The 21,359-nt window shown below is 48.4% G+C and overlaps 1 protein-coding gene across 1 annotated transcript in view; it reads left to right on the forward strand.

Annotated features, from left to right (window-relative positions):
- Positions 1 to 2,042: 2,042 nt before the first annotated feature.
- Positions 2,043 to 21,359, forward strand: part of BPI (bactericidal permeability increasing protein) — a 30,467-nt gene continuing 11,150 nt past the window's right edge. Inside the window, exons 1-9 of the mRNA XM_068987240.1 lie at positions 2,043 to 2,172; positions 5,316 to 5,430; positions 6,711 to 6,839; positions 8,705 to 8,866; positions 10,294 to 10,357; positions 12,053 to 12,116; positions 13,544 to 13,635; positions 17,754 to 17,930; positions 18,953 to 19,012. Of these exons, the coding sequence (XP_068843341.1) occupies positions 2,043 to 2,172; positions 5,316 to 5,430; positions 6,711 to 6,839; positions 8,705 to 8,866; positions 10,294 to 10,357; positions 12,053 to 12,116; positions 13,544 to 13,635; positions 17,754 to 17,930; positions 18,953 to 19,012 (993 nt within the window). The remainder of the gene's footprint in view (positions 2,173 to 5,315; positions 5,431 to 6,710; positions 6,840 to 8,704; positions 8,867 to 10,293; positions 10,358 to 12,052; positions 12,117 to 13,543; positions 13,636 to 17,753; positions 17,931 to 18,952; positions 19,013 to 21,359) is intronic.

Raw genomic sequence — 21,359 nt, forward strand, 5'->3', positions numbered from 1 at the left:
AGGATTGCACATAATTTTTATTTATATTTTTTTGGTTCTTTCTCAAATGTTGGCCCATGAACATGGATTACTTTGAAAGTCAGAGTGACAGTAATAGCTACCATTTGTGAGCATGTTATGCATGGGGTATTGTGTTAAGTGCTTTACATGATTTAAAGCCCTTTATGTCTTCACAATAACCCGAGGTGGGGGGTGTACTCTGGTTATCTTCACTTTACAAAGAAGAATTGAGGTTCAGAGAGGTTACGGGGCTTGACCAAGGTCAAACCACCACAGAGTGGCAAAGCTGAGCTTTAAAACCGTTAAAATACCAGACTCAAAATTCAAGCATTTAATTATTACCACTATTGCCTCTCAGGACGAGAAAATGCTTCAGGCTCTGTTTCCTTAAAGGTTTTACTGTGGAAAACACCAAGGAAATCAGAAGTAGAAAGAAAAATACACTTCTCAGTCATAAAATGAGTAAGTTCTGGGGATCTAATGCACAGCATGATAATTGCAGTTAAGAATACTATACACTTGGAATTTGTTAAGAGAGTAAATCTTCATTCTCACTACACATACCAAATGATAACCACGTGAAGAGAGAGATGAGTTAATTAGTTTGGTTGTGGCAATCACTTCACAATGTATACATATATTGAATTATCACACTGTACACTTTAAATGTACATTTGACCCTTAAACAATGCAGGGGCTAGGGGTGCTGACTCCCACATCCCAAGCACTTGAAAATTCGAGTATAACTTAAGAGTCAGACCTCCATATACGCAGTTCCATCATATCTGAGGTTCCACATCTATGGATTCAACCAACCGCAGGTGGTGTAGGACGGCAGTACATATTTATTGAAGGAAATCCGTATACAAATGCCCCTGCACAGTTCAAACTTGTGCTGTTCAAGGAGCAACTGTGTACAATTTTGCCAATTATACCTCAGTAGAGCATAAAAAAAAGACAATATAATCAACTCTGATATCTCTACCACCCAGCTTCCAGGAAGTTCTTGGATGGAGGGATTTGGGTGGAGGGTTCAGGGAGGGGGGAAAGGAAAGGGAATGACACTCACAGCCAGAAGTCTCGACTTACACATACTACACACACACACCATACACACACACCACATATACATACACACATCACACCACACACATACCACACACACCACACACCCCACAAGACACACACCACACCACATGCATACACACACCACACCACACACATACCACCCACACCACACCACACACATACCACACACACCACACCACACACACCACACCACATGCATACACACATCACACACAATACACCACATCACATACATACACACACAACAAACACAACCACACACACCACATACACCACACCACACCATACACACACCACACATGCATACATACACCACACATACATACACACCACAATACATACACTTACACCATACCACACACACCCTAAACATACATACACACACACACCACACACACACCACACATGCATACACACATCACACATACATACAACATACCACACCACATACACAAACACACCCCAAACACAACCACACACACACACCACATATACATACACACACCACACCACACCATACACACACTACACATGCATACACGCACTACACATGCATATACACATCACACATACATAAAACATACCACACCACACACACACACCCCAAACACAACCACACACACCACACCTACATACACACCACACATCACACATACATACACACATGCCACACACACACACACACACACACACACACACACACACACACACACACACACACACACACACACACACAGGGCTCCCAGGCTTCAGTGCTGGCTGTTCTGGGGCTGTGGCCCCAGCCATACAGTGGGGAACCGCAGGCAGGCGGCTGCCCACCCTTCTTCCGCCCCTGCTCGTGTTCCTTCCTCTTTTCTTGTTCTCCTGACTTGCATTTCCACAGCTGCCTCCTTTATAGGTCCCTGGTTCCCCTCCAGGACCTCGAGGTTTTGGCAGCTCTGCAGGACGAAGACATGGCCAGCGGCCCTGGCAGCGCGCGGAGGTGGGCAACCCTGGTGGTGCTGGTCGCCCTGGGCACAGCTGTGACAACGACGACCAACCCCGGCATTGTGGCCAGGGTCACCCAGAAAGGCCTGGACTACGGTAACTGGCTGCCTTCCTTTCCTTCTCTCCCATCACTGACTGAGCACCTGCTGTGTGCAGCCCTTTAATCCAGAGTATGGCCTGCTCACTGCTCCTTCAAGGAGGCCCTCTCACCCTGTCTTACAGAGCAAGAAGCTGGGCTCAGGGTGAGTTACCCAAGGTCATAGAGCTGGAAAGCCGCAGCGGAGGGGATGGAACCCTAGTCTGGAGGACTCTGAGTCCAGTGCTCAGGCCCCTCATGGTCCCCCTCCCTCTACCCAATACCCGATTCGGGCTTGGGCCCTTCACTTCCTTCCTAGCTGGTTCTCAGCCCTGATACTCGTCTGGCAGCCCCTGGCTCAGTCCTCAGCGTGGGCCGAGCTTAGGCTCCGTGAGGAGCGGGGGTGCTTGGCAGCCACACTCTGCACAGTAGCCAGCCGGGTGCCACAGAGAGGATCCCCCCAGGCCACTCCCTCAGGCCCAGACGCAGCAGAAAATGTTATGAAGCAGCCTCCTGACCTGCTCAGATCGGTGCCAGGCACTATGCCAAAAGCACAAAATGTTACTAGTGGCCTTTACAGATGAGCAGACAGACTGGAAGGAGGGAGGGGGAAGGAGGTGGCCTGGATCTGAGCTCTGGTCTGTGAAGTATCGAGTGGGGCTGCTCAATGCTGCCTCTCGGTGGCAGAGAGATGACCTGCAGAACAGTGGGGGACAGCTGGTGCCAGCGACATCAGACCCAGGAGAAGGCAGGCTCTCAGGGGCGGTGGACCCCCAGGGGAATCAGGACAGGACCGAAGTGAAGTGAAGTGAAAGTTGCTCAGTCGTGTCTGACTCTTTACAACCCCATGGACTATACAATCCATGGAATTCTCTAGGCCAGAATACTGGAGTGGGAAGCCTTTCCCTTTTCCAGAGGATCTTCCCAACCCAAGGATCGAACCCAGGACTCCTACATTACAGGTGGATTCTTTACCAGCTGAGCCACAAGGGAAGCCCAAGAATACTGGAGTGGGTAGCCTATCCCTTCTCCAGAGGATCCTCCTGACCCAGGAATCGAATCAGGGTCTCCTGAATTGCAGGTGGATTCTTTACCAATTGAGCTATCAGGAAAGCCCAGGACAGGACACCTGGTATTCCATCCCTGAATTCCTACCCCAGCCCAGGCAGGACACCTGTGAATCCCAGGGTTGCAGACGGAAGGCTTCCTGTGAGCTAGGAGAAAAGATTATGCCCCTGCCCTGTACTCAGACCTGGGGCGCCTCTGGTCGCTTCCCAGGAGCAGAGACTTGGGCTCAGCCTTTAAGCCTAAAAGTCTTCACATTCTGTCAGAGCAGCCTCGGTCCCGCCTTCTACTCACACCCCATACAGCCATCATGAGTGTCCTGAAGTGCAGTGGAGCAGTTCAGGTCCCTCATTACTGACACTATTCAGCGGCTCCCGAGTGCCTTCAGAAGGCGTCCTGGGCTTGGCCTTAGAGACCCTTCAGGACCTGGCCCCTGCAGAGCCACTGATGGTGGCCATCCCACAGTTTCATGTCTCTCTGGGCAGCGCCAGTCTATGCCTGGTTTACTTTCGGACCCCCAGAAGGCCTGTCCCAGGGCGCGAGCTCTGGGAACAGAAGGCCTGAATTCAGATGCTGCCTCCCTCAGCTGTCAGCTGTGTGGTCACCTTTCTGAGTCTGTTTCCTTGTCTGTGAATTGCGAGGGCTTCTTCCCTCGTGGCTCGGTTGGTAAAGACTTCCTGCAGTGTGGGAGATCTGGGTTCCAAATCAGTTCTTTTCAACCAAACTTACTACCCAGGATTGTTCAGATTCGCGTATGTTCAGTTACATGTATGTAACTTAATACATGCATGGAGCCCAGAATTGTGCCAGGAACAGAGTAAGAACCTAATAAATGTTGTTGTTGTTGTTACTATTATTATTACTATTGCTATTATTACTATGCTTAACTGGCTCTTGGAAAAACACAAATCCTGGGATCCATCATTTTACTGCTCATTCTTCTCATTTAACTTGTTTGCCATCTAACTGGTTCTCTGACGCTGTTAACCACATAATAAAGGATGGCAGAATTCCTGACCCTGGGGACATTCATTCATTTAGTCATCCATCAGGTATTAAGTTCTAGTCTCTGTGGTAAATGTGGCAGACATCTCTGACATCCGTCCCTGGCCTTGGGCGGCTTACATCTAGTAGGGGAGAGAGATATTAATTGGAAAATCACATGAATAGTTGCATAATTACAAAAGGTAATGCGAGCTCCAAAAGAGATATCCACAGCATCGTGAGAATGATAACAAGCAGGATCGCACTCTTCTGATGAACCAGAGAAAGTTCCTAGAAGAAATGATGACTAGAAGCTGACCAGGTGAAGATGAGAGGGAAAGGTTTCCCAGGCAGTGGGAAAGGTGCAAAAGATCCTGTGGCGAGAGAGTCCAAAACCCAGAGAGACGCAGTGTCTGTGAGGGAAGAGCACAGAGCAGACGATCAATAAACACCCATAGGGTGCATGACTGGGTGTTTGGAGCGGGTGATATTTCAAACTAAGTGTTGGCGAACAAGCATGGCAAACTAGTTGGCCTAAGCATGGCTTTTACATTTTCAAATGGCTGGAGAAAAATCAAAAGGAGAATCCTGTCTCAGGCCGTGTGAAAATGACGTGTGTGCTGTGTATGCTAAGTCATTTCAGTCTTCAGTGTCCGACTCTTTGTGACCCCATGGACTTCAGCTAGCCAGGCTCCTCTGTCCATGGGTTTCTCCAGGCAAGAATACTGGGGTAGGTAGCCATGCCCTCCTCCAGGGGATCTTCCTGACCCAGGGATTGAACCCACGTTTCTCATGTCTCTTGCACTGGCAGGCGGGTTCTTTACCACTAGTGACACTGATGTGAAATTCAAATTTCATTTTCTATCAGTGAAGTTTTATTGTAACAAACCCATACCTATTTACTGACTTACTGTCTATGGCTGCTTTTGTACAATAACTTCCGAGCTGAGTGGTTGTGACGGAGACAGTAAGATCTAAAAAACAGAAAATATTTATTACTGGGGCATTGACAACAGCCTTTAACTGAGCCCTGCTATAGACCTTTCCAATCCCACCATCTCTGCTATGAAGCAGCTACACGCCTCTGACCTCTGCCTCCTCTCTCTCCTCTCAGCCTGCCAGCAGGGAGTGCTTACTCTGCAGAAAGAGTTGGAGAAGATAACAATTCCCACTTTCTCAGGAAACTTTAAGATAAAATACCTCGGGAAAGGGCAATATAGCTTCTTCAGGTAAGCCCTGTCCAGCTCAGTCCTCCGTGTTCAGGACTGTCGTGTGTTGGGGCCACCAAGACCTAGACTCATAGAGCCACAAATTCCTCAACTCAGAGAAGTTAGAGGATCCTAAAGCTAATGTTTACATCATTCTGAGGGGATACAGTCCCCAAGCTGCGTGTGGAAGAAACCACCCAAACTGTCTTTCAGGCACTCACTATGACTCCCGAGGGGATGTCATAAATCCCCAAACTGTGCCAAGCCCTTATGTTAACTGGGATTAGGGGTGGAGGTGAGGTTTCTATGACAGAAAACCTAATCAGAAATGACCTTAACCAAAATGTAGGGGCTCGGAGGACTGAGATGTCCCTGGAATCATCTGGCTTCAGGTTCAGCTTGAGGAAGGCCCAAATATCACTGGACCCTGTTTTTCTCTTGCCATCTCTCAGCATCTCTTCCCTCTGGAAAGGCTAATTCTCGGGTAGGATGTCCCTATAGAGAGGCCATCAGCATCTTCTCAGCGTTCCCAGCCCTGTAAGAGGAAGGCACCGTCTTCTTACTCAAGCAAAACTCCTAGGATTCACTCTGATTGGTCCATTTTAGGTCCATACACACTGCTGGACCAATCACTGTGGCCAGGGAAAAGAAAACATGGATGAGCTAGTCCTGAAGTCTCAAGCTCCACCCCCTGAAGATGACCTGTGAAGTCAACTTTCTTGGGAGCAGCTTGGGCTAGATGTGGGGAAGAGTTCCTCCAAAGTAAAAACGGCAGTTGTGTTATCAACAAGAGAGGGATGTGGGTGCTGGGGAGAAAACCCATAAATGTCCTCTAACGAATTTTATGCACTCACTTAGCAGATATTTTTGAGCACCTACTATGTGTCTGATTCAGCAGGCTTTGCTATTGTACAATAGTGAAAAAAAGACAGACACATTCCACCCCTTACAAAACATGTAGTCAATGGAATTACATTTGTTATCTTCACTAATCATCATACACCCTGCAAGAGAGAGGTTTCTGTGCCCATTTTACAAATGAGGAAACTGAGACTCAGGATGATTAAGCGATGTGGCCAGGATCACACAAAAATAAACTGAAGAGGAGGATTCAAATGCAGATTTGTCTGACTTCAAAGCCTAGCCACAGAGTTCCCAAGGCTGCTCTCATCATAACTTTGGGGCTCTCTTAAAATGGATGGGGTAAAGGACCAGGCTGGAGGGGAATGAGTCTGCACTGACCCTTGACTGAGTCCTTGTGGGGACCCCGAGGAGACTAACTGATCGTTTCCTCCTTGCAGCATGGTTATTCGAGGATTCAATCTTCCCAATTCCCAGATCAGACCGTTGCCGGGTGAGGGCCTTGATCTCTCTATCAGAGATGCCAGTATCAAGATCAGAGGAAAATGGAAGGCACGAAAGAACTTCATGTGCGTTTCCAAGCTTGTTGTTTGTTGAGTGTGTGGGTAAGCTCTTGGTGATACTTGGAAGAGGGGAGAGCCAAGATCTCAAGCATGCCCAATTTTTGCCTGGCCGAATACCATCTGCCCCCTCAGAGCTACTGGGAAAATTTTTCACGAAAGAAGTTTTAACATGCTGCTGCTGCTGCTAAGTCGCTTCAGTCGTGTCCAACTCTGTGCGACCCCATAGACGGCAGCCCACCAGGCTCCCCCATCCCTGGGATTCTCCAGGCAAGAGTACTGGAGTAGGGTGCCGTTGCCTTCTCCTAAGTTTTAACATAACTCTTGGTTAATAGCTGAGCATGTTCCACATCTCAATGCAGGACACAAGCAAGGCTTAGTTGGTACATATGGCTTAGGATGGATGGCTAAGTGAGACCTTCACTTTACCCCTTTATCAGTTAACAACTGCTGTGTTACAAACCATCCCAAACTCAGTGACCTAAAGCAAGTCATATATCTCCACTTATGTATCTATGTGTTGGCTGGGGTTCCCTGCCAAAGGTTGGCCTCAGCTAGGGGTGGGCCCTGTTCAACATGTATCTCCTCCTCTTCCCTGGACCAATGAATGGGCTACACAGAGCATATTCTAGTGACAGCAGAGGTGCAAAAAGGGTAACCAGAAGCATATTAAGCCCTAGACTTTGAACTGGTCCATAGTCACTTCTACTCATATACCATTGGCCAAGACAAGTCACGTGGCCAAGTCCAAAGTCAAGAACATGGAAATACACACGTATCCTCCCAAGATAAGCAATGGAGAGGGTATGGACTCAGGGAGGGTGAAAATTGGGGCAAATCATCCAAACTACAACTGTGAATCTAAATATTGGGCTCTCAGAATCTAAATATTGGGCTCTCACTGCAGTGACTGTGCAGCGGTGATGGCAGCTCAGGCTGACCTGTCATTTTAGCAGCTTCTCCTTTGTGGGGAATCCAGGGAGCAAACAGACCCTTTGATGAGGACAGAGGCGCAGATCTGCCCTTCGTTATAGGGACTGCTGATCTGTCATTCCCCACAATAAGCATTGCTTAATTTTTCTTTTTTTTGTTTTTAGCTTTTTATATTAACAACACTGTTGTAGTTTCAGGTGGACAGCAAAGGGACTCAGCCATACATATATATGCATCCATTCTCCCCCAAACTTCCCTCCCATTCCAGGCTCCCACATAACATTGAGCAGGATTCCCTGTGTTATACAGCGGAGGGAATTGCTTAATTTTTCATGTGAGCTCTTTCACATCTATCATTTCACTTACTGATCATAAACAAATAAAATAGCAATACTTCCTCACATTATAGAAGAGTTGACAAATTACATTCACATCCACTGTCTTATCCCAAACTCATTTCAGGAGGGAGTAGTTATTAACCCCATTTAATGAACAAAGTCATTAATTAATTAAAGACATGTCCCTCCCCAAAACTCAGCTTTCTGAAGTCATTCATTAATTAAAGACACGTTCCTCCCCAAAACTCAGCTTTCCAGTGGCAAAACTAGTGTCCCACTGCTGGTCCAAGGTTTGAGAAAGGAAACTGAAGCTCAGAGAGGTTGAGAAACACTCCCAGTCCACACAGCACAGGCAGAGGCTGAGGCAGTGGATAAGAGGAGGGTTCTGCCAGGCAGACATGGCTTCACACTTCGAGTTGGAATTCTGGTTCTGTCACTTAGCTGCTGTGTGACATTGGGCAAGCAGCCTTCTCTCTCTGAACTCCATCTCCTCATCCTGAGTGGGGATAATAGCAAAACCTACCTTCCAGCATTGGTGTGAAGTTTGGATGGCAGAGGGGAGAAAATGCTTGCTCCAAATCTCATCTTTGTGTTTCCCTTCAGCAAACTCGGCGGCAACTTTGACCTGAGTGTGGAGGGCATCTCTATTTTGGCGGGTCTGAGTCTGGGCTATGACCCTGACTCGGGCCACTCCACTGTTACCTGCCCCAGATGCAGCAGTCACATCAACACCGTCCGCATACGCATCTCTGGCAGCAGCGTGGGGTATGATCTCCTGGGGCTGTGGATGGGAGGAGGGATGAATGTGTATGCACGTTCAATCACTCAGTCATGTCCGACTCTTTGCGACCCCATGGACTGTAGCCCACCAGGCTCCTCTGTTCATGGGATTCTCCAGGCAAGAATACTGGAGTGGGTTGCCATTTCCTCCTCCAGGGGATCTTCCCGACTCAGGGATTGAACCCATATCTCCTGCATTGCAGGTGGATTCTTTACCAATGAGCCACCTGGGAAGTCCTGGGAGGAGGGACAGGATTATCCTAATCATTCTTGTATTCAGAAAGCACATCCCAAATGCCACTTCCATGCCAGCCTTGTCCACAGGTCTCAGATATAAGGAAGGGACAAAGGTTCACAGATGGAATACACCCTGCCTGCCTTGAAGGGTCCCTTGCTCATTCAATAGTCATTCAGCAAACTTTTACTGAGCACTGCAGGGTCTGCACTAAACACTTTAAGTGCACCAAGTTATACAATCCTTATCACAAGCCTGTAGGCATTCATCTCTCCATCCAACTAACAAATATCAACTAAGAAACTGCTGTGCATGAGGCTTGTTTATTGATTTCAAGAAAGAGCAGTGGTCACTAAAAAGCTGGCCTTGCTGACAGTGATTGGAGGCTTGATGGACGCCTAGCACTGTTCAGACATGAGCCTTATCCAATCCTGTCCACACAAAGACTCTACGAGGTTAGTCTATTATTACCCCACTTTCAGAGGAGATCAGGGCACAGAAAGAATAGGAAGTAGCCTGAGTTTTCATACCTAATGAGAAGTGAGAAGGGATTCAATCCAGGACTCCCAGCCCCCGGATTCTTAGCTTCACAGTCCCTGTTCTCTTGAAGCTTCAGCCTGTGGAGAAGATAGACATTAATCAAATCACTGCATTAATGAATGGCTCACAAAGAATTACAAAAGGATATGAGAAGTAGGAAAAAGAGGAAAGTGTGGTGAACACATGGAACAGAAGGTTCTGACCTAGTCTGGTGGTTGCCCAGTTCTTTGATGAAGTGACATTTGAATTGAGATGAAAATAAGTAGGAATTAATTAGACTGGGAACAGTGGGTGTTTTGAGCAGAGTGAACAGCGTGTGCAAAGGTCCTGCGGTGGGAGGAAGCAGAGGACACAGGAGGACATGGCCGAGCTGTGGGGCTGGAGGACAGAGAGGGAGTGGTGAGGAATGAGGCTGAGACGGGGCAGGGTTCCCGCTGTGGAAGAAATAACCTCATGACCAGTCACTGAACACAGCAGAAGGAGGGTCTGATGGGGGTGTACAGAGTCAGAGCCCAGGGATGAGGGCGGTTAGGCCTCTTCGGAAGAGGGAGGAAGGCTTCCCAGATGAGGCAGCCTTCTGAGCACAGCCTGGGGAGTACCTGGAAAGCCTCACGCCTGTCCCCACATGTCAATCCAGGTGGCTGATCCAACTCTTCCACAAAAGAATCGAGTCTTCGCTCCAAAACTCCATGACCAGCAAGGTAGGAGGGGCTTAGAGTTTCAGCCCGCCCCCGTCAGAGTGGGTGGGGCCCGCGGTGTCCACAAACGTCACGCATTGCTGGACACTTCCGCTCTCACCTAGACCTCTTCAGCAGTTCCCTACAGCCCTTAGGGAGCACAAGTCCAGCTCTACAATGTGTCATGTCAATTTTCCTGGGAATCTAGCAAGAGACTAAGGTTCATGTCACGCAGCTTCAGCAAACTCCCCCACGCTTGAGCCACCTCTGCCCTTCCCCACGTCATCCCTCCCTGCAGAGAAGCTACTGTTCTTTCCTGCTGAGCCCTCATACCCCTCCGGCCTGCTTCCTCATCCCCCACCCCAGAACCCCCTTGGTGGTGGTGCTGCTGCTGCTAAGTCGCTTCAGTCGTGTTCAACTCTGTGCGACCCCGTAGACGGCAGCCCACCAGGCTCCTCCATCCATGGGATTGATTCTCCAGGCAAGAGTACTGGAGTGGGTTGCCATTGCCTTCTCCAATGCATGACAGTGAAAGTGAAGTCGTTCAGTCGTGTCCCACTCTTACGACCCCATAGACTGCAGCCTACCAGGCTCCTCTGTCCATGGGATTTTCCAGGCAAGAGTACTGGAGTGGGGTGCCATTGCCTTCTCCACCTTGGTGGTGAGCCCCACCCAGAAAACGTCCAGCTGATGAAGCTGCTAGACTAGAGTGTAGCCAAGCTATGTCCTGAGGCTGGAACTGATATGAAGGACAAACACAGATCAGTGTGCCCCCCCAAGCCTGCTTTCACTCTAACCCCCATCCCCTACAAGCCAACTTCTTCAGCTGAGAAAAGGGGTGGTTTCTTGGGCTAGCTTCCCGTTAATAAACCATCAGCTTCCAGGAAACCCCAGAACCTGTCTTCCAAGCCAAGTGAGCTTGGGTTTTCTCCAGAGGGCAGTGGGGAGCCATTGAAGGTTTTAGGCAAGGAATGACCTGGGCAGATCTGTGCTTTAGAACAATTAGTCTGGCTGCCGTGAGAATGGCTGGAGGGGGCCAAGAGCAGGGGCAGGAGTCTTGGGGAAACCAAGGAGGCTTGTGCAGTCTTCCAGATGGGAGACCTTGGTCTTCCAGTCAAAGACACTGACAGTGTGGGTAAGGAGATATCAACCATCTATCTGAAAGCACTCTGTCAAACATTAGAAGAAAAAAATACCCATGCATGGTGGTCAAAATGCACAGCAGAGTAGATTATAAAATGGGTTTTAGAGTCTGAGTAGGAAATAAAATGCAGATTGCATCTCATACAGTCATATGTATGCTCAGTTGTTCAGTCATGTCCGACTCTTTGTGATCCCATGGACTGTAGCCCACCAGGCTCCTCTGTCCATGAGGTTTTCCAGGCAAGATAACTGGAGCAGGTTGCTATTTCCTTCTCCAGGGGATCTTCCCGACCCAGTGATAGAACCCACGTCTCTTGCACCTCCTGCATTGGTAGGCACGTTCTTTGTCACTAGCACCACCTGGGAAGCCCCCATACAGTCATATACAGCTACTATTTCCAAGCTATATGTTGGACTCTGAACTTCCTGGTGGCCAAAGAGGAAAGGGAAGGTTGAGTAGCTACATGATTTTCAAGGAAACATTCAAGACAAGCAAAACCTGTCCAGATAATTATTCCCAAAGGACATTGTCCACTGTAGGAAGCCTTCGCTGATCTTCTCTTTTATTCTCCCAAGATCTGCGAGGTGGTGACTAGTACTGTGTCCTCCAAGCTGCAGCCTTATTTCCAGACACTGCCAGGTAAGAAATGGGAAGGGCTAAGAAGGCTAGGGTGGAAGGGGAGGGGTGACCTGGGGTAGAAGGGAGAGGGGGAAGTTGGGGTAGAAGGGAGATAGGGAGAGTGTGATGGAGCCAGCAAGTTTCCTAGGCAGGCCTGAGCTTGGGTGAAAATAAGTAGAGCAGGTTATTTTCAAATGGTAATTAGCATCAGATCCCTTGGGGCCAGGTCCTTGTAGCAGGTCCAGGAGTTAAATGGAAGAGAAACCCTACAAGGTTTCCCTACAAACAACAAGTACCCACAGCCCCCTGAAGCCAGAGATACATAGCTAATCTGAGATCTGAGGCTGGTCACTTCCCCTCTCAAGGACTCAGTTTCCATATCTTTGAAATGGACACAATCTTCTCTTTCCCCACGTGCGTGGTAAACTGTGAAGGGTTGCAGAAGGTGCAGGAAGACCCATCTGGCCAACTGTGTCATGTACCCATGACGTATGTCATGTACCCAGCAGTAATGTTTCCTCTTGGCCTCCCAATGCCGCACTGAGATCACTGTTTTCTGCCAAATTTACACCAGGAAACAGGAGCCATGACTTGCCCAAATTCACAGGGCCAGTAAGCAGCAGAAATATGATCCAAATTCAGGTTTTCCTACTCCAGAGCCTGTGCCCCAAACTTCTACCAGGGCCGCCTCCCCACAGAGCCTGGTGTGGCCTGCACTTGGTACTTGTCCATTTCAGATACATTTCCTTCTTCCAGGCACTACCCCAGCCCCTCCAGGTGCAGAGCTCATCCTGGGTGTATTCATTGCAGTTGCAGGGTCCTGGGTTTAGCCTCACCGGGCAGGAAGAAGATTTTGGTTTGAGTCTCAGCCTTGTCACTCATGAGCTTTGCCATCCAGGACTAATTACGTATTCTGAGACTCAGTTTTTTCCCACTAACATGGGACAGCAGGGCCAAAGGAGAAACCAATATTCATTTAATCCTCATTGATTAATGCTGGAAACAGAGAAACCAATCAGACTTGAAGCCAGTTTGGGCTCAGCCTGGGATGTTATCACTGCAATAATGACCCCTTCTGGCTTTGGAAACCCTACCATGTACAGGGCATCTGCAAAGTCGTTAGTAGTACCCCATCCTACAAATGAAAACAAGTGGCTCAGAGGAAGTGAAAGGACTTGTCCAAGGTCGCACAGAGTTCAATTTAAGCCCAAGTCATTCTGTTCCTTGACTCGGGTTTAGCCACTGGAAGGAGTTGATGTTTCTGTGAGTGTGGGGTGTGGGCTCATTTTCCTTTGAAGGGCGCTCAGGGAGGAGGGCTCCTTGGAGGCAGTGGGAATGGAATTAGCACTGCAGGTCTGTATTTAACTTTAGGAGATGCTGACTGCATCCCAGGCTCCAGAGATGCTGCCATGGGGAGCCAGTTCATGGTCCATCTGCTTTCCCCCTAGTGACAACCAAACTAGACAAAGTGGCTGGGGTCGATTACTCACTGGTGGCACCTCCAAGAGTCACGGCCGATAACCTGGATGGGCTGCTGAAGGTGAGACTCATATCAAGAATCATACACCCTCACGCCATTGCCTCAGAACCCCCACACCTGGGGGCTTCCCATCATCCTTGGAAACAAATCTACAATGACCCCACCCCCTTCCTATCCATCCTCACCACTCTCCGCAGTCCACCTTCCATGCCTTCTCCTGGCTCCAATCACACTGACCTTCCTGCAGTTCCTGAAATGCACTATGACTGCTCCCTCCCCAGGACCTTTGCCCTTGTGCTCCTTCTAGCCATGAGGCTCTCACCCAGATATTGACAGCAGCTCTCTCTTCCCTCCTTCAAGTCTTTGCTCAAGTACCCTCTCCCTAGGGAAGCCCTCCCAGACCACCATTGCTAAAACAGTACCCTCCTCTTCCCCTATACCCTGCTTTATTTTTCTCAGCAGCACTTATTACTCATGTACACAGACCACAGTCACAAGCCTGTCTCCCTCAATATGGTGAAAGAGAAGGGGCTGTGGTTGCTTTGTTCTTTACCATACACAGCACCTAGAACTATGCTTGGTGTGTAATAAGTGTTCTGTAAATGTGTATTGGATGGCTGGATGGATGTATGATTGGATAGATGGATGTATGTATTGGATGGATGGATGGTTGAGTGGATGGTTGGATGAGTGGATGGATGGATGGATGGATGGATGGATGGATGGATGGATGGATGGATGGTTGGGTGGATGGATGGATGGATGGATGGATGGATAGATGGATGTATGATTGGATGGATGGATGGTTGAGTGGGTGGTTGGATGAGTAGATGGATGGATGGATAGATGGATGGATGGATGGATGGATGGTTGGATGGATGGATGGATGGATGGATGGATAGATGGATGTATGATTGGATGGATGGATGGTTGAGTGGATGGTTGGATGAGTAGATGGATGGATGGATAGATGGATGGATGGTTGGATGGATGGATGGATGGATGGATGGATGGATGGATGGATGGTTGGATGGATGGATGGTTGGATGGATGGATGGAGTGAGTTAGTTTTATTTCATGCCACTTTCCCCCTCACTCTCTACCCTCCAACCAGGCCTTGCCCCTCCTCAACACTTCAGCTAATTTCCGCCTCAGGGCCTTCATCCTGTCCATTCCCTGTGCCTGGACTCTCCTCTCCTCCTTCCCCTCCTCTTCCCAGCCATCTTCTTATCCTCCAGTGGGTTTGGGCTTGGATGCCCCAAGCAGCCTTCCCCCATCTCAGCTAGAATATGTCCCACTTTCTGAATCCCCTCCAGATGCACCTCAGTCCCTCCCCAGCTGGTGTGTCTGTTTACTATTTGCTTGTTTTCTCTAAAACACATTTAATGTCCGAAAGAAAATGTAGAAACCACATAGGAGCAGAAGAAATAAATAGGAGGAAAAGAAGGGGGGAAGAAAAGAGAAGTTACCCTAATAATATGACTGAGACCTGTATGTCGACACACAAATTACACTTCTCCAACCCGCCAATCCTTTCCTCTGCTTAGACACAGAAAATTACACACACACACCCACACATGTAAAAGAGGCAGGAACAAAAATACACACAAGTAGGCCTGGAAACAAATACACACAAGAACAACATATATAAACATATGTATGTATACAAGTCATGTTTTACAACTTTTAAAGCTACAACGGTGCAAGGTATACGTCTATCAATGAAATGTCCTCCCCTAGTCCTTCAACTGGTTCTTGGGTCTTTCAGTGGACAGCTTGTGATCAGGTATGCAGACAGTAGCCCCTCTTGGGATGTCTGAGCTCTTTCCATTTTTTCCACAAGTGTAACCAGAGCTGCCATGAATATCCTTGTAAGCTGGGTCTCTGCCCATCTTTGATTATTTTCTGGAAGTGAAATGGCTGGACCAAATAGTATACTTGTAACAAAATTTAAGTGATAAGATGGAACAAAGGATTAAAACAATGCCTGATTATCCCTAGCAAATGAGAATGTCCTGTTTACTGCCCCCGCCACTCGGGGCTCCTGTCCAGAGGTGATAGCTGTCAGCCATGGCGGGTATTAATCTGGTCCTGAGCATTCATATCGGAGAAGGTGATGGCACCCCACTCCAGTACTCTTGCCTGGAAAATCCCATGGACGGAGGAGCCTGGAAGGCTGCAGTCCATGGGGTCACTAGGAGTCAGACACGACTGAGCGACTTCACTTTCACTTTTCACTTTCATGCATTGGAGAAGGAAATGGCAATCCACTCCAGTGTTCTTGCCTGGAGAATCCCAGGGACAGGGGAGCCTAGTGGGCTGCCATCTCTGGGGTCGCACAGAGTCGGACACGACCGAAGCGACTTAGCAGCAGCAGCAGCAGAGCATTCATATACACGTACACGAAAGTCCATCTAGTTTTACTGAGAATCTGTTTGCATTGTTCTTCACTTGCTTTTCTCACCTCAGTTCAGTTCAGTCGCTCAGCCGTGTCCGACTGTTTGCGACCCCATGAATTGCAGCACGCCAGGCCTCCCTGTCCATCACCAACTCCCGGAGTTCACTCAAACTCAAGTCCATTGAGTCGGTGATGCCATCCAGCCATCTCATCCTCTGTCATCCCCTTCTCCACCTGCCCCCAATCCCTCCCAGCATCAGAGACTAGTGATATATATTAGAGATGGTTCCTGGTTGGTACAAAAGTCCACCTGTTATTTTTATTTTTTGTCTTTTTTGCAGCTATTTTTAAGAGTTGCTCATGATATTTATAAGATTGGTGTCATGATCATTAACGGCAAATAATGATCCAAAAGTACGGAGAATATTACACATTATCACATACCCACTACACAGATTTTAGAAGTGTTACTATTTTGTCATATTTACCTTTAATATTTTTTGAGATGAAATATTGTAGAAGTAAATAGCTGAGGCCCCCTTGGGGACCCTCTACCCCTCAGGGTATCACGCGGATGACGTCCCTATGTGTCCTTCTCGCCTGAGTTTTTATACTTTTGCTCTCTATCTCTGGTGTCAATAATTCTTATACAGTATGTTTTCTAGGCCTTTAATTTTACATAAATGGCTTCCCTTATAGCTAAGTTGGTAAAGAATCTGCATGCAGTGGAGGAGACCTGGGTTCAACCCCTGGGTCGGGAAGATTCCCTGGAGAAGGAAATGGCAACCTATTCCAGTATTCTTGCCTGGAAAATCCCATGGACAGAGAAGCCTGGCGGATTATAGTATATGGGGTCGCAAAGAGCCATACACAATTTAGTGACTAAAGCACAATTTTACATAAATGGTATTCTAACATATGTATCCATCGACAATTTGCTATTTTATAACTCAACATTATTGTTTTTCAGCTAAGTGAATGATCTGTTTTTTGCAATGCGTAGCCAAATTACTCTTCAGAAATGTAAACATATTCCCCAGGAGCCCATGAATACTCTCACCAAAAACTGGATAGTATCAGTTTAAAATACACACACATTTAAAACAATTTACCTCTCTCTTGAATATTTTGCTAATTTGATAAGTGAAAACAAACAGAATTCTCCTTGTTCTTTTAGGAGAATTTCTGCACTTATTTGCGAGGTTGAGGCAGAGACCATGGCATGGTTAGGAATGTGCTTGGCAGAATCGAGATGTCTGGGTTCAATCACTGACTCCGGCACTCACCCTTTTAAGTGAGCTTGGGCAAGCCACTTCACCTCCCCAAGCTTCAGTGTGTGTTTGTGTGCTCAGACACTCAATCGTGTCCGATTCTTGGTGACCCCGTGGACTGTAGCTCACCAGACTCCTCTGTGGAATTTTCTGGGCAAGAATAGTGGAGTGGGTTGCCATTTCCTTCTCCAGGGGAATCGTCCCAACCCACGGATCAAACCTGCATCTCCTGCATTGGCAGGCAGATTCTTTACCACTGAACCACCTGGGAAACTTCAGCATCCTCTCTTGTACAATGCAGGCGATCTCATCTACCACACAGCCTTGGCGGGGAAACACTTAGAAATTAGCACAAGGAGGCATGCAATGCTGTTGTTAGTTTCAGGCCATGGCTTTCTCCTCTGTGAATCTGGGATTCATATCCTTAGCCTATTTTTTTCCTGGAAGGGAGACATCGAATTGTAATTCTTGAAGGATGCTCAGGCTCACTCTGCTGCCTCTGCCCACAGGGTGAGTTTTTCAGTCTGGCCCACCGCAGCCCCCCACCCTTTGCCCCGCCAGCACTGGCCTTTCCTACTGACCACGACCGCATGGTGTACCTGGGCATCTCTGAGTATTTTTTCAACACGGCCGGGTTTGTGTATCAGAAGGCTGGAGCCCTGAATCTGACCCTCAGAGACGACATGGTAAGGCCAGATGGGAGTGAATTTGGGAAGAGGGTGCAGTAGATGGTCTGGATCTGAGTCTTGGTTCACAGCCAGGAACATCGAGGTCTGAACTCTGGAGTCAGCCAGACCTGAGTTCAAACCCCAGCTCCCCTTTTTTCCATGCCGGTGACCTTAGGTTGGTTATTCAGCCTCTAAGAACCTCATCTGTAAAACGCCAATAATAGTATCTTCCTCCAAAAGGTGTAAGGAAGGTTGAATGAGCTATGATTACTTGGGCAGCCCCAGCACAGGCTTATGAGTATGGAGGAAGTCCCCTGAGTCCTAATGATAACAGCTGACATTGACTGAGTCCCTGCTGTGTGCAGGTCTGTAATCCAGTCTTTCCATCGTATCACCATTATGGTCGTCATCCTCCAGGTCTTTGTCTCCATATCTGTGGCTGAGTCCTGCTCTGGGCCTCGGTTTGCCCATCTATAGAATGAGGGAATGACCATCCTCCCCAGAGTCTAGGGGCAACGGGACTCACCCTGCTCACCAGCCACACGGGGCTTCTCCTCTGCTGCTCTCAGAAGAGATGCCAGATTCTCCCCCTCTGTAGAGGCATCAAAGGGATGCTGAGCCCTGACTTGTCCCCCTGTGGAGATAAACAAAGACTATCCCAATGAGAACTCTTGCCTTTGGCAGACTCAATGGCATACAGGGGCGGGGGTGGTGGTGGTGGTGGTGGGAACGCTTCATGTTAAGTAAAGGGAGGGCGCTGGGTAGGCTCTTACAGAGGTTGTCGATATGGGCAAGCTGGAGGTGGGGCTAACAGAAGCCAGACATCTTATGTGATCGGATTGAAAAGCATATCTGATTTTTCTGGTGCAAAAGTTAGGGAAGCTGGCAGTCACTGACCATTCTGGGTCAGCATTCTTCGGTCATACGTGATCTGGCCACGGTTTGTTTATGTATTCATTCTCTCACCCCTCATATAGAATTTGCCCCCCAATGTATAACCTAATCTGCCAAGATCCTTTTCTCTTCCTCCCTCGCTACAGATTCCAAAGGAATCCATGCTCCGCCTGACAACCAAATTCTTTGGAATCCTGATACCCCAGGTGAGAAAGGACTTGTTCCCCTTTAGTCATCTCATGAGGAGGCCTGGGGGGAGCTGAGAACAGCTCTGCTGAGAGCTGCCCCCGTCCAGATCAAGAGGCAACCCAGCCTGAGCCTGTGGACATAGCTTTGTGCAGCTCATCGCCAGTGCAGAGAAAGGCCCCAAGCACTCATGTGACCAGGTGTGAGAGTAGATCCTGAGGGCTCATCCATTCAACAGATAGTTTCTGAGTGCCCACTGCATTTCTGGGGCCCTGTGCAGGGCATCCAGCAAAACAGACCGTATCCCAGCCCTCCTGGAGCTCCCATCCAGTGGAGAGAGAGAAAATGATTGCTCAGACACCTGAAACAATAAAGAAAAAAAAACTCAGACTGTGATAAGTGAAAAAGTGAAAGTCATTCAATCGTGTCATATTCTTTACAACTCCATGGATTGTAGCCCGCCAGGCTCCTCTGTCCATGAGATTTCCCAGGCAAGACTACTGGAGTGGGTTGCCATTTCCTCCTCCAGGGGATCTTCCTGATCTAGGGATCAAACCTGGGTCTCCTGCAGCTCCTGCTTTGGCAGACAGATTCTTTACCATGGAGCCACCTGAAAAGCCCACCCTGGGGGTTAGGGCTTAAGTATATGAATTTGCTGAGCAGGCGGGACACAAACATTCAGTCCATAATAGCCTCTTTAATGGTGACACTTCCAGAAATTTCTATATAGACAGTACTGGTGTGGAGGAGCTGCAACACGTAGAGGGGTCAGGGAAAGGGAAACTTCATTAGCATAGCAGTCGCATTCTTTTTACTCGGGCTGTGAGTTTACCTGGAGGAGGACTGGAGGCTAGCCGAGATGGGGTGTTGCCAAAGCTCTCCTTTGTTCCTGCTTGAACCTTCTACTGCTCTCTAGGCTTGAAGGAAGGGAAAGAGCCAAGCTAAGGAGGAACACAGGATAAACACTCAGGGAGAGGGAACAGAGAGTGCAAGGAGTTTTAGACAGAGAGCAGAGTGCAATTTTTTAAGTTAATTTCAGGATACTTTTATTCCATCCAAAAAGATGTTTTGAATTATAAATCTCTTCTTGGGATCTATCTGGGTTTGAACTCCGGCCCTTACTTACTAGTTTTATGTTCCTGAGCCTGTTCTGCCTCTATCTCAGTATTCTCACACATAACATGCAGTAATAAGGACTTCACCTCATAAAGCTGCGATTGATTAATTGAGTTGATGTATGTTGGAGAAGACTCTTGAGAGTCCCTTGGACTGCAAGGAGATCCAACCAGTCCATTCTAAAGGAGATCAGCTCTGGGTGTTCATTGGAAGGACTGATGCTAAAGCTGAAACTCCAATACTTTGGCCACCTCATGCAAAGAGTTGACTCATTGGAAAAGACCCTGATGCTGGGAGGGATTGGGGGCAGGAGGAGAAGGAGACGACAGGGGAAGAGATGGCTGGATGGCATCACCGACTCGATGGACATGAGTTTGGGTGAACTCCGGGAGTTGGTTATGGACAGGGCGGTCTGGCGTGCTGCGATTCATGGGATCACAAAGTCGGACATGACTGAGCGACTGAACTGAATACAAAGACAGCAAGTCAGATTTGAGGAAAAGAAGTCCCTTGTGTGTGGGTGGAGTTAGAGGGCAAGTGGTAGAAGCGGTGGAGGGGGTCGGCATGAGGTGAGGTTGGCAGGGTGCCAGGTGCTGAATTATACAGTCTTTACAATTTATTCCGAAAGCAGTGGGAAGGCTTCCCTGGTGGCTCAGTGGCAAAGAATCTGCCTGCCAATGCAAGAGACACAGGTTCAGTGATCCCTGATCTGGGAAGATCCTACATGCCGCGGAGCAGCTAAGTCCGTGCGCCACAACTATTGAGGCTGTGCTGTTGAGCCAGGGAGCCACAGTGCTGAAGCCCGAGCGCCCCTAGCTTGCGCTCTGCAACAAGAGAAGCCACTGTAATGAGAAGCCTGTGCATCGCAACTAGGGAGTAGCCCCCCACTCACCATAACCAGAGAAAAGTAGTTTGTGCAGCAGTGAAGATGCAGCATTGCCAAAAACAACAGTAGGAAGTGCTCCTGCAGGACCAGGACAAGATAGGATTTCAGTTCAGTTCAGCTCAGTTGCTCAGTCGTGTCTGACTCTTTGCGACCCCATGAATCGCAGCAAGCCAGGCCTCCCTGTCCATCACCAACTCCCGGAGTTCACTCAGACTCACATCCATCGAGTAGGTGATGCCATCCAAGCATCTCATCCTCTGTCGTCCCCTTCTCCTCTTGCCCCCAATGCCTCCCAGCATCAGAATCTTTTCCAGTGAGTCAACTCTTCGCATGAGGTGGCCAAAGTACTGGAGTTTCAGCTTTAG

Source organism: Capricornis sumatraensis, chromosome 15 (assembly GCF_032405125.1).
Source record: "Capricornis sumatraensis isolate serow.1 chromosome 15, serow.2, whole genome shotgun sequence".
In the NCBI taxonomy this organism is placed as follows: Eukaryota; Metazoa; Chordata; class Mammalia; order Artiodactyla; family Bovidae; genus Capricornis; species Capricornis sumatraensis.